The 17166-nt window shown below is 37.1% G+C and overlaps 1 protein-coding gene and 2 long non-coding RNA genes across 7 annotated transcripts; 2 read left to right on the top strand and 1 right to left on the bottom strand.

Annotated features, from left to right (window-relative positions):
- Positions 1-1311: 1311 nt before the first annotated feature.
- Positions 1312-6612, top strand: LOC135609812 (uncharacterized). The gene is made up of 4 exons (XR_010485927.1): positions 1312-1670; positions 2598-2800; positions 2897-3104; positions 6250-6612. It is a non-coding gene; the product is annotated as an uncharacterized LOC135609812 (long non-coding RNA).
- Positions 6613-7227: 615 nt separating this feature from the next.
- LOC135611403 (NAC transcription factor NAM-B1-like) lies at positions 7228-8616 on the bottom strand. The gene has a single exon (XM_065107150.1). The coding sequence runs from the start codon at positions 8614-8616 to the stop codon at positions 7228-7230; it is 1389 nt and encodes a 462-aa protein (XP_064963222.1).
- A 2158-nt stretch (positions 8617-10774) lies between these two features.
- On the top strand, positions 10775-17115 carry LOC135609811 (uncharacterized). Of its 5 annotated transcripts, XR_010485926.1 has the most exons (5): positions 10775-10862; positions 11619-11812; positions 14408-14731; positions 15495-15550; positions 16787-17115. It is a non-coding gene; the product is annotated as an uncharacterized LOC135609811 (long non-coding RNA). The 5 variants fall into 5 exon arrangements; XR_010485925.1 differs by lacking the exon at positions 15495-15550; XR_010485924.1 differs by lacking the exons at positions 15495-15550; positions 16787-17115 and adding an exon at positions 10979-11053 and having other exon boundaries at positions 10790-10862; positions 14408-15035.
- Positions 17116-17166: the final 51 nt, after the last annotated feature.

Below are 17166 nucleotides of genomic sequence, written 5' to 3'. Positions count from 1 at the left end.
GTATCCGAGGAAGAAGAACGACTCTCCGGGGGTGTCACGACGGGAGCCGATAAAGGCTGTTGCACCACCGCGGTTGGAGGTGGTGAGACGTCGGACTGCAATTCTCCGCTGGAATGTGCAACCACACGCCGGCATCGGCATGGCTTCTTAGGTGCTGCTGATGAGAGAGTAGAAGATTCCTCTCTATTTCTCTTCTGCCCAACGAAACTGCTGCCGCCGGTGAGCGTCTCCGTCGCGGCCTCCGTGAACGTGGACTCAACCGATTTCATGAACTTGCCGCCGGAGACGGGTTGATACGAGGTCTTCTTCACGTGACAGAGAACTCGTGTCTCGAAGGTGGATGAACACATCTGGTATTCATACATTGTCCACCCAGAGTTCTTCCGCCGGCCGTCCTTGAAGGAAAGGTAGCTCCTTGTTCCCACCACGATCTCGCGCCCGTCGACGATGGACTTGACGGGTTCTTGCCTTCTGTTCAGAAGCCAAGAACCGGTGCCGGCCGTTCGATCGACGCGCGAGCCGCCGCTGGCCTTGGGCTGGCGCTCCGCAAAGAAATAGCCCTCCTTCCGATCGCTGCCGAGAAGATTCCACGGCTCGGTGCCGTAGACGTCGGCGAAGGCGACAGCGCGGCCAGGGAGGGGTTTGCCGGCGACCCAGTTGGCGAGTTAGTCGACCACGAGTTCATCCGCCGTGGGAAGGAATCTGTAGCCTGACGGAACGAGGTCGACGGGCTCCATGGAGGAAATGAAGGAGGAGAAGAAGGAGAAGGGAGCAGAGGAGAGGCGAAAGGCGAGAAGGGGAAGACAGAGCAAGAGTCGGAGAGGAGAGAGATGCACAGAGTGATGTGTGTCTTCAAGACGGAGGATCTTGAAGAGTTTGGGTGGGAGCTGATAGAAGGTACAAGATTTGGTGTTGCATTGGCAGTGCATTCGGTAGCATGCTTGCCAAGACTGCCAGGCGAAGTAGTTCACGGTGCTATGCCTTGAGGACTTCGTGTGGTTTGCCACGTCAGTTTCTCGTTCTGTTTCCACATTTATGAAGTCCGCCTCTTGTTTTGACTACAATCTTTTTACTCAGATTTTTTTTAGCAATTTTAGCAATATTATTTGCTTTTTTAAATTAACATTAATAATAATAATAATAAATCATTTGATATTGACGTAATAGTCATTCTTCGTGGTCTTAATATGAGTCTATGTGGCATATTCATCTTCTTTTACTGTGTATATTATTATAATATAAATATCATGTGGTTGAATCATAATAATAAATAGGGAGAAGGTGGGGAGGGTGTTTGGGGGTTGTGTTGGGGGAAGACGCAGCAGCTCTACACAACGAAATAGTAGCGTTGCCTCTTCGCAGCTCCAATGTTGCCGCCCCCTTCACCGCTATGGGTCCCAGATCTTATGGTGAAGAGGCAGCGGCTCTCTCTACACACAACGAAACAGTAGCGTTGCCTCTTCGCCGCTGCAATGTTGCCCTTTCGGCTATATGCCGCTGTTATAACTGTTAGCTTCCACCCTTCGACGCTACCGCTGTTTCCGACGCACTTCTTCTCCTCCTTTTTATTTTTCTTCTTCTTCGGCAGCACTCATCAATAAGAAAGCAGCAGCATAGGGCAGCAACGGAACACTCTTCTCTCGAGTGGAGAAATCATAACAAAAACCATAGTAAGTGATCTCCATTTCACCGAAGAAATACAAGTGTGCAGTTTATTTTGTGATCTCATTTTTTCATGCAGATTTATTGTTAAACGTTATTTTCTTTCGATTAAACTTGCCTTGTTTCAGAAGCTAATTAGGGAAAAAATTGTCCTTAGCAAAACCTGTGGCCATATATTTCCACTCTTCCCTAATTATTATTTTTTTTTTTTTGACTTTTTCCTATCAATAAAATTGTCTTTTTTCAGTGTCTCTTAAATATGACAGTCCTTTCCTTTTTGCATCTGCAGTGAGACACATGCTTACTATGACTTGTCATTCTGCTCGTTCTTGACTATCCTTACTGTTCCACTGACTACTAAGCTGCATGAGTCTGTTGGGAATACTAACTTTGCTGATTTATTAGATCAAAAGAAGCTATTGGGGAAGTTCTAATTGGTGATCGTTTGGTCAATGCTCCATATAGTTAAATTTTCTGGAGGAAAAGCAGTCAAAGTCTCTTTGTAACAAAAACTTGTCAATTTGGTCACTGCTCCATATGAGTTAAATTTTATGGAGGAAAAGCAGTCAAAGTCTCTTTGTAACAAAAACTTATCAAAAGAAGATGTTGCAAAGTACAGACATCATGCTGTATTCAAGGGACTACTACTTTGAAATGTATTATGATGATATGCCTCTATGGGGATTCTTGGGCAAGACTTAGTGGGACAAGACTGATTCGGGCAAACAAAATCACTTGTTCTTTAAACACATCCATTTCAATATTCTTTGCAATGATGATAGGGTCATATAGATCAATGTCCAACATTATTATGGATATCTCAGAGGATAAAGAATTAGATGTAGAGTTTTCATATTCTGTTTTATGTAAAAAGACTGACATATCTTTTAAAGAAAGGACATTGATCATCTGCTTTCTGCTTGATTACCTGATAGCTTATTGGACTAACGAAGATGGAGATATCTGCACTGGTGTTGGCTTGTGGTTTGAGGGTCGGAGCTGACGGAACCTATCATTAGTGCAAGATTTGATCTTGTATGGGCTATCCATTGGCATTGCATTTCGTGAAGTGCTTCACAGTTCTGTCTTCGGGACTTTGTGTGGTTTGCCATGTCAATTTCTCGTTCTGCTTTGACATGTATGAAGTCTGCCTCTTTCTTTCACTACAATATTTTTTACTCATCTTCTTGAATTTTTTAGCAATTTTAGTTACATTGGTCTTTCTTGGATGCAGAAACACTTTCAAGCCTGAAATTTTGATTGCAGCTTCCGAGCAGATACTTCAAGTGTGTTCAAAGGCAGAAAACACTTCAAGATCGAGCACTGATAACTGCCGACAAATAGGATGGCTGGTTCCAAGCAGCACTCATCAGTAAGAAACCAGCAGCAAGGCTGCAAAACAAAGCTTTCTAATTAGTGGAGAAATCATCACAAAAACCATAGTAAGTGATCTCCATTTCACAAAATGAATAAAAGTAGGCAGTTTATTTTGTGATCTCATTTTTGGTGCAGTTTTATTTATTAACATTGTTTTCTTTCAATTAAATTTGCGTTGTTTTAAAAGCTAGTTAGGGAAAAATTTGTCCATGGTAAAACCTGTGGGCATAAGTTTCTAGTCTTCTCTAATTTTAAAAAAAGAAAAAGTTTTGACTTTTCCTATTAAGAAAATTGACTTTCTGCTCTAAAGTATACTCTGTAAGTGAATCACTATTTATATTCCCGTCAAACAATTACAAGATCTTGATGATTAAAATACCTCCAAATTACATAAAGTTAACCTTTAAATGAGAAAATAACTTTTTCACTGAAAAATATAAAATTCCTGCTGTAGAGTTTTACTAGTAATGGAAGCTCTTGTTGCTACAATCAATATTGGAGATGAAATATATTTTGTTGCTAAAGGCAAAATTAGTGATGAAAAAAAATATATTTTGTAGCTATATCCTGATAAATATGCAGCAAAAAATATTGAAGCAAGAATACATGATATCTAAATATGGGTGTCCATTATTTAGTTTTTTGGTTATTGGGGCCTCTTCTAGATTTCGGTGGCCTCACTTGTTACTGAATATACATATATACTGTGTGGATTTTAGTTATAAAATATTATTCTGATCTTGATCTAATGTGTTTTTTTCAATTGTGTCATAATCAAAACTTTTAGTGCATTATCCATCATAGTGTAATTCTTTTTCTTTGATAATATCCGACAGGCTTTAGTTTGATTGAATTTGGTAAATGAAGGTGTAGATGCTTGCTATAAATCATATTAATGTTGATTACCGATGCCACAAAAATTGTGTTTGAATATGTAAGACAGATCTATCAAAATTATGTGGGACACATCACAACATCATTCAGTACTTTCATTGCAATTAACCAATTTCTGTGCCGAATTCTTTTTTTTTTTTTTTGTGAAATGAAATCAGATATTGGTTGTGAACCGTGAATACACTATATGCATTGTTGCTGAATAATTTCTTGAATGTATGCTAAGTAAGTTCAGTCACCAAAATTATCTCGATTAGCATCGTATCAGAAGTGGAAGAATAATTGTGATGGTTTATAGGGCTAGATAAGCCCACAATCATTAACTTGATGTTTTAAGTCCTCTAAAATTTTCTTTCAAAGCAATGCAAACTGAACTTTTATCTGGTTGGAACCATCCTCATTTAACATGCTTTTCACTTGTCTATTGATTTATACTTTGCATTTTACTTGCTTTAGAGGTGTTATATATTGATTCATTTAAGCTTTTGATGCAGAACATTAACAATTATACCAATGCAATATAATAAAAATTTTAGTTATAAGTTTGTTTTAGCTGCACCAACAACATTATTTAAATTTTCGATAGTTTTAAAAAAAATATTTTAGATGGTCATTTATAGTTTATTTAGCAACTCCATCTCAAGCGAACTCTTCAAAATATATGTTTTACAAATCAAAGTTCCTCTTCTACATAAAAGCTCTACAGTAAGAACTGACCAAATAGGTTACATGCTGAGATCTGGAACAAGATGCAAAACAGATCATCCGTCCAATATGCAAATCATATCTAATTTCTACAGTTCCGTTAATCTTTGTTCATCGGTTAAAGATAATATTCCTCTAATATTGAGTACTTTTATTACACAAAAAACAGACAAACACAGAAACAAAAGCTTTTTGGTTACAGAGTATTATAACAAATCTTTAAGAGCAGAAATAAAGAAGCCATGAACACTTGATCACTAATCATCCTTCCAAAAAGCCACTTCTCTTGGGTGATGGAGTTGCATGTTGAGGTGGTGCCAACATAGGAGACCCATGGTAGTATCCTACAACAACAAATACATTATTTTCTTATATATATATGTATCATAATAAAGTTGTAAAGGCATCTTTTTATTGAAGCAAGAATGCATGATGTGGATTTTAGTTGTAAAATGTTATTCTGATCTTGATCCAATGTGTTTTCTTCAATTGTGTCATAGTCAAAACTTTTAGTACATTATCCATCATAGTGTAATTCTTTTTCTTTGAAAATATCCGGCAGGCTTTAGTTTGATTGAATTTGGTAAATGAAGGTATAGATGCTTGCTATAAATCATATTAATGTTGATTACCGATGTCACAAAAATTATGTTTGAATATGTAAGGCAGATCTATCAAAATTATGTGGGACACATCACAACATCATTCAGTAGTTTCTTTGCAATTAACCAATTTCTGTGCCAAATTCTTTTCTTTTGTGAAATGAAATCAGATATTGGTTGCGAACCATGAATTCACTATATGCATTGTTGCTGAATTAATTCTTGAATGTAAGCTAAGTAAGTTCAGTCACCAAAATTATCTCGATTAGCATCGTATCAAAAGTGGAAGAATAATTGTAATGGTTTATAGGGCTAGATAAGCCCACAATCATTAACTTGATGTTTTTAGTCCTCTAAAATTTTCTTTCGAAGCAATGCAAGCTGAACTTTTATCTTGTTCCATTTAACCATCCTCATTTAACATGCTTTTCACTTGTATATTGATTTATACTTTGCATTTTACTTGCTTTGGAGGTGTTATATATTGATTCATTTAAGCTTTTGATGCAGAACATTAACAAAATGAAAACGGTCAATTGTCCAGTTTTTGTAATTCATGCAAGTGCTTTGTCTTAAATTCATCACGTTTTGTCCTGCAAACAATCAGTGGTTTGATTCTTTCTGTTGAGAAGGATTGAAAAGCTTTCTTTGTAAAGTAGTGGCAATTGTATCCTTAACAATGGATTGAATTTGGTTAATGTTTTTCCATTGTATCAGAAACTTTGAACTTACATTAAATAGTCTATCAATTTCTTAAATTTATTGATTCCTTTCAGATGCTATGCTTAATTTCTGCATTCACTGATCAGTTTGGAATATATTGTCAATTCCTTATTCACTTTCATGAATTCAAAGTGTCATATGACTTCTTCTTTGCACTCACCAAAGTGAATACCGTAGACTTTGCTGGATAAGAAAATTTTTATTGGAACTGATCTGATTTTACGATAGTGTTGTTTACAGACTCTGCTTATATACTAATAATTTATGACTGTTGTTATCGCTTTAGAGAAGACATACATAGGGAGGCTACTGCCACCACAAGCACCACATTCACGACCAACTGTTGCTGTGGGATTAGACGCAGGAAACCTAATTGCTGGAGGTACCCATGGGGAAGATGTCTAATGGTGCAGTGCTCCAAGGGATGTGCATACCTGTGCAACTGATGTTGTAGAGATTGGCATTGATGGTGGCCTCCTCTGTACAGACTTGCTCTAACTTCCAAACCTATCTATTGTATCGAAATGTCAACAGGGACAATCGAGCTATCGTTTGCTTGAGCATCGAGAGAATAGATTCTAGTTTTTTCAACTGAAACTACACTGATGATCTTCATGCTGTAGAAATCTCAATTTGGTGGTGTTGTATAGTTATTGCCGATTTGACAGTGGTGTGTATATGTTGCTAAATATATGATCAGTGAGTGTGTTAGCATTAGTGGTGTGTAGATGTTGCTAAATATATGATCAGTGAGTGTGTTAGCATTAGTGGTGTGTAGATGTTGCTAAATATACGATCAGTGAGTGAATTAGCAGTGTCAAGGTTTGTGTGTACCACAGGAATTAGCAATCAATTACACTAATGAAAACTAGTTATCTTTTTGGATGCATAAAAAGAACATCATCAGTTCCCAATTGTGCCTCATGTTTTTGTATTTCCAGGTCAAATACCAATCATCTAAACCAGCAATTTATAACTTTGAGAGAAGTTGATGATAGAGGATGGTGGGCAAATAGGATGCTTGCACACTATGGTATGTTGATGCATTGGGAGAAAACTGTGACCTCTCTCTCTCTCTCAGATTGCTGGTTCATTCGTTATACCATCCTATGGAGACCAACATCGCATCAAAGGAGACAACAATACATGGGTTGGGATGAAAAATGAATCGTGTTATTGGCCAATTTTTACATGAACAGATGTTTTCTTTTCCTTCCATTATTATGATATACATGAACAAACAGTATTTTCCATACAAACAAAGCTACTGCTCCAACCACGAGATCATAGTCGAATCCATTGGGGTGTCATCGAACGTCTCCGACGATGACGTCGAAGCCTTTTCGACCGTGGTCGAATCAGACATCAAGCAGGCTTGCAACTCTTTCGGGGTTATCGAGCGGGCATTGTCCGCGCACTCCATTTGCTCCGCGGCAAGGCCGGTTGAGGATGACAGCGAGGCCCCTGGGAAGGTGTCATCGGACATCATGAAGGCATGGACCTCTTCCAGGCTCGCGAAGAAGGGACCATCGGTGCAGTACATCTGCTCACACACGACGAAGTCGATCGACGAGGAAGCCTCTGCGACCGTGGTCGAATCTATCCGAGTGTCATCGGGCATCAAGAGAACATCGACGTGGCCTGACGGCGAGGCCTTGGGGATGGTAGTCGAGACTGTGTCGGTGGCATCGGACATCAAGAGAGCATCAACCTCTCTGGTAAAGAAAGCATCGTCGGTGCAGTGCTGGTCACCGCCAAGATCGACCGACGACGAAGGCGAAGCCAAGAATGCTTCGAGCTCCTCCGCAGTCATCCCGAGGTCAAATGCTTCGAGTTCTTCCGCAGTTATCCCGACGTCACCTCCACCAACGTCCGTTGACGATGGGGAGGCGGCTGGGACTCCGGCTTCGTTCGGTGCCACGGAGTCGATGGAGGAAAGATGACTCTCCAGGGTTGTCACGACGGGAGCCAATAAGAGCTGTTGCACCACCGCGGTCGGAGGTGGTGAGAGGTCGGACTGGAATGCTCCGTTGGAATGTGCAACCAACCCCCGGCATGGCTTCTTGGGTGCTGCTGATGAGAGAGTAGAAGATTCCTCTCTATTTCTCTTCTGCCCAACGAAACTGCTGCCGCCGGTGAGCGTCTCCGTCGCGGCCTCCGTGAACGTGGACTCAATCGATTTCATGAACTTGCCGCCGGAGATGGGTTGATACGAGCTCTTCTTCACGTGACAGAGAACTCGTGTCTCGAAGGTGGATGAACACATCTCGTATTCATACATTACCCACCCGGAGTTCTTCCGCCGGCCGTCCTTGAAGGAAAGGTAGCTCCTTCTTCCCACCACGATCTCGCGCCCGTCGACGATGGACTTGACGGGTTCTTGCCTTCTGTTCAGAAGCCAAGAACCGGTGCCGGCCGTTCGATCGACGCGCGAGCAGCCGCTGGCCTTGGGCTGGCGCTCCGCAAAGAAATAGCCCTCCTGCCGATCGCTGCCGAGAAGATTCCAAGGCTCGGTGCCGTAGACGTCGGCGAAGGCGACAGCGCGGCCAGGGAGGGGTGTGCCGGAGACCCAGTTGGCGAGGTAGTCGACCACGAGTTCCTCCGCCGTGGGAACGAACCTGTAGCCTGACGGAACGAGGTCGACGGGATCCATGTACGACGGAAAACGATGGTTGTTTCTGGAAGAGAGGAGAGGAAACGAAGGCGGAGACACAGAGTGGGAGTGGGAGAAGAAAGCGTGTAGACGCATATAGAGGCAGTGGGCGGGTTTCGGATTACGGATTTCGGATTCCGAATTAATTCGTATTATATATTTAATTAGAAACTAAATGGCTACATAGATCTCTTGTTTCCTTCTTCTTCTTCTGCCTCTCATCTATGTTCCAGAAATAAGATGAGATGTGGCTTATCCTCGTCTCCTTCCAAGTCATATCAAACCCCTTAGATTTTCAAGGACAGGATTACCCATTTCATATTGGTAAGTAAGACAATGATTTTGGAACTGATATCAATCTTTTTATTTTCGACTGAAGTGACACATAAATGTATCCTCAAACATCTGTTAGTGATCATTGAGCTTTTAAGTGGGTATCTCCAGTAATACTGTTTAGGCCTGTTATTTTTAGTTAACGTAAGTGTCGTCAATTTCTGCTGTATATTGTCAATAATTCCTTGAGTTTTGTGAGCAATGATATCCCTTATTGGGAAGTTAAAATATGAGTATTAGAATTATCGTTATAAATATTTACAATAATATTATATAATTTTAAAATATTAATTTGTTGATAGTTATTTTTAAATAAAATCTTTGATCTCTCCTGTAAGTTAGAGATTTCTAAGTTTGGAACACGATAACTTTCACATGATTTATATACGGTAGTGTTTTTGTATTTTACCTTTGCTTTATCTTGATTTTACAATAGTTCTTTTTCCAGATAATCAAATATTAGGGAGTTTAGACTTTGCATCATGTCAGAGCTTAAAAAATCTTCGCTTTGGTGTGCTTCAATGTTGTAGCAGTTTCATGTTGTAAAAACTTATATTAAGAACTTTTAGTGCAAATTCTTGTTAATAGAATCTAATACAATATTCATCTTATTGCACTTGTTGGTGTGTTCTATCCATACAATCGATCGATGAGCCATTTTCATAGTTCTCATGTCATATATGCTCTTACTTCTACCTTTTGTATATAGCTCGAAGGGACTAACTGGGTAAGTGGATGTTTCAAGATTAATATCTGGCCTTCTCATTTCTCCCAGATAATTCTACCAATAAGTTTATATGATAATAGACATTGCAATCTATTTTTGCATCTTGAAATTCTTGTGCTTGAACATATTTGTAAATAAAATACTTCTATTGTCATTTAGTTGTTCTGAGTTGATTTGTGGTTTTCCAATAATGACATACATTAAGGTGGTACTTTAGTTCACAACATCCAATCTAATGTTATTTCATTCATTTTAATTCACACAATTTTCATGAGTTTCCATGGATTTGGTATAAAAATTTATTATATGGGTAGCAGGTATTCCTTGTGCCTTTCCTCTTCCATACATAGATATGAACAAATAAACCAAAGAGTTAAAAGTTTTAGCATACTTACATCATTTAACTTTATCCATATTCCATACCATTAATATGATCCAATATCAAAAACACTATAAATGAGGATAGTATGACAATCCAAAAATCTAATATAGAGTAATTTCAATATAATCTCAAGAAAAAAAGCAATATATAGAATAGAACTTGTGCTATGAAAGACTTGCATGTTCGCCAAGGAAAAAGCCAAGTCGGTTATAATATTTGATTCTGTTATGGTTATATTTTCATACAAAATAAATTTTTAGCTGGCATTTATCAAGACATCAGTATTTTCTCCATTCATGTAGATTTGGATATAATTAACTAAATGTAAGTGTAATATAATTTGAGAGACAATTCAACTTTTAGATCTCCTCGTCTTATCGATCTACGATATGTTATCTAGGAGCTTGAGGGTGTATATATGAAATTAAAGTTTGCATCAAAGTCATAAAAATGAAGAGGTATCCTAAAATTATAAAAATTTAAAAAATTATAATAATTATAAGCATTAATTAAGATCTTATAGTGAGGTATGATTGCATACATCAAGGATTGTTGTACCGCTCGAACAATACGGTTTGGGCGGTACGTATAGGTCCAGGCATGTATTGATACATGGATCAGCCATTTTGGGGTTGTCCGAGTTAAAATAATAAAAAATTAAAAAGGGATGGGCCCCAGTTCATTTCGGCATTAAAAAAATACAAAAAGCAGATTAGGGCTCTTCTCGCGTACGATGCCGTGGCATTCCCTCACATCGCCGATGCGATGTTGCTGCTTCCTTTCGACGCTGCCGCTGCTTCCCAGGTATCGCTGCACTTCTTTTCCTTTTTCTTTTTTCTTCGTCTTCTTCCTTCTTCCTCCTCTATTCCTCCATCGGACCATCCACTTCAATCTTATTTTCTTCCTTGTCGAAATATCAGTATGCACCAATGTACCGTGTGTCGGTACACCGGTACTGGGCGGCACACCGACGTCGACCGATAAGTCAAACCTTGGTATACATTTGATATATTTTATGATTTATGACTTTGGGAAGATCTCACCAGAGAATTAACCTCACATCTCATCACTTGTAATGTCACATTTTCATATGTTCGAAGAGACTTGTATCGATTTATAAGGATTATATGAGTCTACTATAGTTAACTTGAGTTTTAAGTATCAACATTGGTTTATAAGGATTCAGATGATTTTACTATAGTTGATTTGTCAAGTTAATGAGACAGTTAACTCATCGAGTTAGTCGTGATAAATGGCACAAAAAAATTATCTTAAAAAAAATTGGTTAATGTTAATTTCAGATTTTCAGTTTCGAAGGCCCTAATGGTTCTAATAGATAAGAAATGAGTAGCAAAAGTGTTAACTAAAGTAATCAGATTCTTCCATGTAGCAGACTGGATTGATACAGAATGATCACTGAGAAAGGTTATTTGACATTCATGAATCTTCTTATTTATGTTCTTGTGGCCATCACTGCTAACCACAGTGGAACGTGCTTTTATGGAAGTTTCTCTAAATAAAGATGCTGAAACACTTTCAAGCTTGAAATTTTGATTACAGCTTCACAGCAGATACTTCAAGTGTGTTTAAAGGCAGCAAATACTTCAAGATTGAGCAGAGTGATATCAGCAGAGAAATAGGATGGCTGGATCCAAGCACAGCATTCTCATCAACAAGACAGCAACAGCAGTATAGGTTAGCAAGGCTGCGAAACAAAACATTCTAGTCAGTGGCGAAGTCATCAAAAAACCGTAGTAAGTGATCTCCATTTCACGAAAGAAATAAAAGTAGGCAGTTTATTTTGTGATCTCGTTTTTTGTGCAGATTTATTGATTAACATTGATTTCTTTCAATTAAAGTTTCGTTGTTTAAGAAGCTGGTTAGGGAAAAAATTGTCCTTCGTAAAATCTGTGAGCATATGTTTCCACTCTTCCCTAATTTTAAAGAAAGAAAAGTTTTGCCTTTTTCCTATTAAGAAAATTGAGTTTCTGCTCTAAGGTATACTCTGTAATGAAACAGTATTTGTATTCTTGTCAAACAACTGCAAGATCTTGATGAATAACATACCTCCAAATTTATATAAAATTAACCTTTAAAAGAGAAAATAAATTTTCACTGAAAAATAAAAAAATTCTTGCTGAAGAGTTTTACTAACATTGTTTTCTTTTAATTAAATTTGCGTTGTTTAAAAAGCTAGTTAGGGAAAAATTTGTCCTTATTAAAACCTGTGGGCATAAGTTTCCAGTCTTCTCTAATTTTAAAAAAGAAAAAGTTGACTTTTCCTATTAAGAAAATTGACTTTCTGCTCTAAAATATAATCTGCAAGTGAATCACTATTTATATTCCTGTCAAACAAGTACAAGATCTTGATGATTAAAATACCTCCAAATTACATGAAATTAACCTTTAAATGAGAAAATAACTTTTTCACCGAAAAATATAAAATTCTTGCTGAAGAGTTTTACTAGTAATGGAATATCTTGTTGCTACAATCAATATTGGAGATGAAATATATTTTGTTGCTAAAGGCAAAATTAGTGATGAAAACAAATATGTTTTGTACCTATATCTTGATAAATAAGCAGCAAAAAATATTCAATTTTTCCCCATTCCTTGAAGTCATCTGTTAATATTATGCAACCATAAGAGTAACACATCGCACAACATAAAAGATAACAGGAATTGATGTTTAGCTAACAATTATACCAGTGCAATAAAATAAAAATTTTAGTTATAAGTTTGTTTTAGCTGCACCAACAACATTATTTCAATTTTCTATAGTTTAAAAATAATTATTTTCGAGGACAAAATGAAGGTCATTTATAGTTTATTTAGCAACTTCATCTCAAGCAAACTCTTCAAAATATATGTTTTACAAATCAAAGTTCCTCTTCTACATAAAAGCTCTACAGTAAGAACTGACCAAATAGGTTGCATGCCGAGATGTGAAATAAGATGCGAAATAGATCATCCATCCAAGATGCAAATCATGTCTAATTTCCACTGTTCCATTTAATCTCTGTTTATCAGCTAAAGATAATACTCCTCTAATGTCGAATACTTTTATTAGATAAAAAACAGATAAACATAGAAACAAAAGCTTTTTGGTTATAGAGTATTATAACAAATCTTTAAAAGCAGAAATGAAGAAGTCATGAACACTGGATCACTAATCATCCTTACAAAAAGCCACTTCCCTTGAGTGGTGGAGTTGCATATTGAGGTGGTGCCATCATAGGAGACCCATGGTAGTATCCCAAAACAACAAATACTTTATTTTCTCATATATATATATGTATCATAATAAAGTTATAGATGCAAGCAAGAATACATGGTATCTAAGTATACCCATTATCTAGTTTTTTTGGTTATTGGGGTCTCTTCTAGATTTATGTGGCCTCATTTGTTACTGAATATATATATATATATATATATATATACTGTATGGATTTTAGTTATAAAATGAATATTATTTTGATCTTGATCGAATGTGTTTTTTTCAATTGTGTCATAGTCAAACCTTTTAGTGAATTATCCATCATAGTGTAATTTTTTTTTACGATAATATCTGGCATGCTTTGGTTTAATTGAATTTAGTAAATGAAGGTATAGATGCTTGCTATAAATCATATTAATGTTGATTACCGATGCCACAAAAATTGTGTTTGAATATGTAAGACAGATCTATCAAAATTATGTGGGACACATCACAACATCATTCAGTAGTTTCATTGCAATTAACCAATTTTTGTGCCAAATTCTTTTTTTTTGTGAAATGAAATGAGATATTGGTTGTGATCCATGAATACACTATATGCATTGTTCCTGAATTAATTCTTGCATGTATGCTAAGTAAGTTCAGTCACCAAAATTATCTCGATTTGCACTGTATCAGAAGTGGAAGAATAATTGTGATGGTTTATAGGGTTAGATAAGCCCATAATCATTAACTTGATGTTTTGAGTCCTCTAAAATTTTCTTTCAAAGCAATGCAAACTGAACTTTTATCTGGTTGGAACCATCCTCATTTAACATGCTTTTCACTTGTCTATTGATTTAAACTTTGCATTTTACTTGCTTTAGAGGTGTTATATATTGATTCTAACTAGCCTATCAACTTCGTTTGGTCTAAACCACTGACCAAAATGCTTAAGCTGAAGTTGATAGTAATACACTCATCAGACCCTTATAAGTCAATCTTAATCTTGCCCACTTTCGATGTGGGACTAATCAAGGGTATTACATGTTTCCTGTTCATGAAGTCCCCAAATTAATTAGACTAATTAGATTTTTGCGTCGCATTATATATATATATTTAATTTGAAATTAACTTTCGCACGTGCCTTCAGCTTATCTCCGAGATCCAGCGAGCCAATCGCCCCATTCGATTCAGGGTTGATTTTGAGCTTTCCATGATGGATTTTTGGTTCGAGGATCTTGAAGACGGAGGTATCTGCATTGGTTCTTCTGGTGTTGGCTTGTGGTGTACAATCTATGCATTTCTTTGTGTCTTCAAGATGGAGGATCTTGAAGATTTTGGGTGGGAGCCGATAGAAGGTACAAGATTTGGTGTTGCATTGGCAGTGCATTCGGTAGCATGCTTGCCAAGACTGCCAGGCGAAGTAGTTCACGGTGCTATGCCTTCAGGCGAAGTAGTTCGTGTGGTTTGCCATGTCAGTTTGTCGTTCTGCTTCCACATTTATGAAGTCCGCCTCTTGTTTTGACTACAATCTTTTTACTCAGATTTTTTTAGCAATTTTAGCTACATTAGTCTATCTTTTGATGCAGAGCATTAACAAAATTTAAAAGGTCAAGTGACCAGTTTTTGTAATTCATGTAAGTGCTTTGTCTTCAATACATGCCTGTAGCCCTGCAGACAACCAGTGGCTTGATTCTTTCTATTGGGAAGATTTAAAAGCTGGTCTACCTCTCTTCTATTTTTCAGAAATAAGATGGTATCCAATTGATCCTCTTGTAGCCTTACTGACTCATATCCAGCCCCTAGGATTTCCATGGATTGGAGTAGCCATTTCATAGTGGGAAGGCATTCATTTTGGAACTGGTGTCGGTATTTTCATAGGTTCCTGCGGTGAAACATTAATGTATGTATCCTCATACGTCTCGCAATCAATGTTAGTGATCATTGAGCTTCTAACTGTGTCTCTCCATTTATGCCTGTTATTGTTAGTTACTCTTTTCTATGTTTCCTTATGCACAATGTTGCCAATTTCTTTTCTGTTATAGATTGTTAGTAATTTCTCGAGTTTGGTGTGAACTGATACCCCTTATTGAGAAGTTAAAATGTGAGTGTCAGAATGATTGTTATCAATATTCCCAATAATTTTATGTGACTGGTTCCGATCCTTTGCCAATAGATAATTTTATGTTGATTTGCTGATAGTTATTTTTAAATATAATATCTGATCTCTCTTGTAGATTGGAGACTCCTGAGTTTGAACCACGTCCAAGATAACATTCGTATGGTTTTTGTGGTAGTTTTTCCATCGTTTACCCTTACTTTATCTTGATTTGTCAATAGTTCTTTTTTAGAGAAACCAATAGATGGAATAGAACTTGTGCTCTGAAAGGCATGTGATTATTTGATTTTGCTAGCCTAGAGAAACCAATACGGCTACAATATATGATTCTGTTATGGTTATATTGCCATACAAAATCAATTTTTAGATGGTAACTTCCAACATGGCAACATTTTCTCCATTCATGACGATGTGATCGCAATTGTTTAAATATAACTGTAATACTAATCTTTTTTTTTGGTTAAGAGTAATAATACATGGAGTTCACATTGGTGCATAACAGAGAACTAAAATCTTTTAGTTCTCCCGGTCATACTAATCAATGACATATCATCTGGAGCGCTTGAGGGTGTAATTCTTTTTTCATGATAATATTAGACAAGCTTTCGTTTGATTGAATTTGATAAATGGAGGAATTGATGGTTGCTATAAATCATATTAATGTTGATTACCGATCTCAGGGAAATTTGTAAGCATTATGGTTGAATATGTAAGACAGATCTATCAAAATTATATGGGGCACATCACAACACCATTGTGCAGTTTCAATGTAATTAACCAATTTCTATGCTGAATTCACCTTTTTTTTTTCTTTGTGAAATGAAATCTGATATTGGTTGTGAACCATGAATGCACTATATGCCTTGTTGCTGAATTATTTCTTGAATGTAAGCTACGTAAGTTCAGTCACCAAGATTATCTCGATTATCATAGTATCAAAAGTGGAAGAATAAATGTGATGGTTCATAGGGCTAGATGAGCTCACAATCATTAACTTAATGTTAATCATTTAAGGTCACCTGATTTCATGACCTTCGAATTTTTGGATCCATAGTTTCATTTAGATGAATCATAATAATTGGTATTAAACCTAGTATTATACATGTTGAGAAAGATGCAAAGTAGTTGCAACTCTATCCTTAACAACATTATTATGGATTGAATTTTTTTGATGTTTTACCATTGTATCGGAAACTTTGAACTTACGTCGAACAGTCTATCAGTTTCTTAAATATATTGATTCTTGTCAGATGCTATGCTTAATTTCTGCATTCAGTGATCAGTTTGGCATATGTTGTCAATTCCATCATGAGTTCAAAGTGTTATTTGACTTAGGGTTGCACTCACCAAAGTGAACACTGTAGACATTGCTTATATACTAATTATTTATGATTTTTGTTATTGCTTTAGAGAAGAAATACATAGGGAGGATACTGCCACCACCAGTGCTGCCGCAACCACTACCTTCACGACCAACTGTTGCTGTGGGATTACTTGCAGAAAACATAGTTTCTGGTGCTGCCCATGGGGACGATGTCTAATGGTGTAGTTCTCCAAGGGATGTGCATACCTGCGCAACTGATGTTGTGGAGACTGACATTGATGGCGACGTCCTCTGTACAGACTTGCTCTAACTTTCAAACCTATCTATTGTATAAAAATGACAACAGAGACAATCGAGCTACCGTTTGCTTGAGCATCTAGAGAATAGATACTATTTTTTTTTAACTGAATCTTCACCGATGATCTCCATGCTGTTGAAATCTCAATTTGCTGGTGTTGTGTAGTTA

This window comes from Musa acuminata, chromosome BXJ2-4 (assembly GCF_036884655.1).
Source record: "Musa acuminata AAA Group cultivar baxijiao chromosome BXJ2-4, Cavendish_Baxijiao_AAA, whole genome shotgun sequence".
Taxonomy (NCBI): domain Eukaryota; kingdom Viridiplantae; phylum Streptophyta; class Magnoliopsida; order Zingiberales; family Musaceae; genus Musa; species Musa acuminata.
Note: the sequence above shows the minus strand (reverse complement) of the source record. Positions and strands in the feature narration are given on the sequence as shown.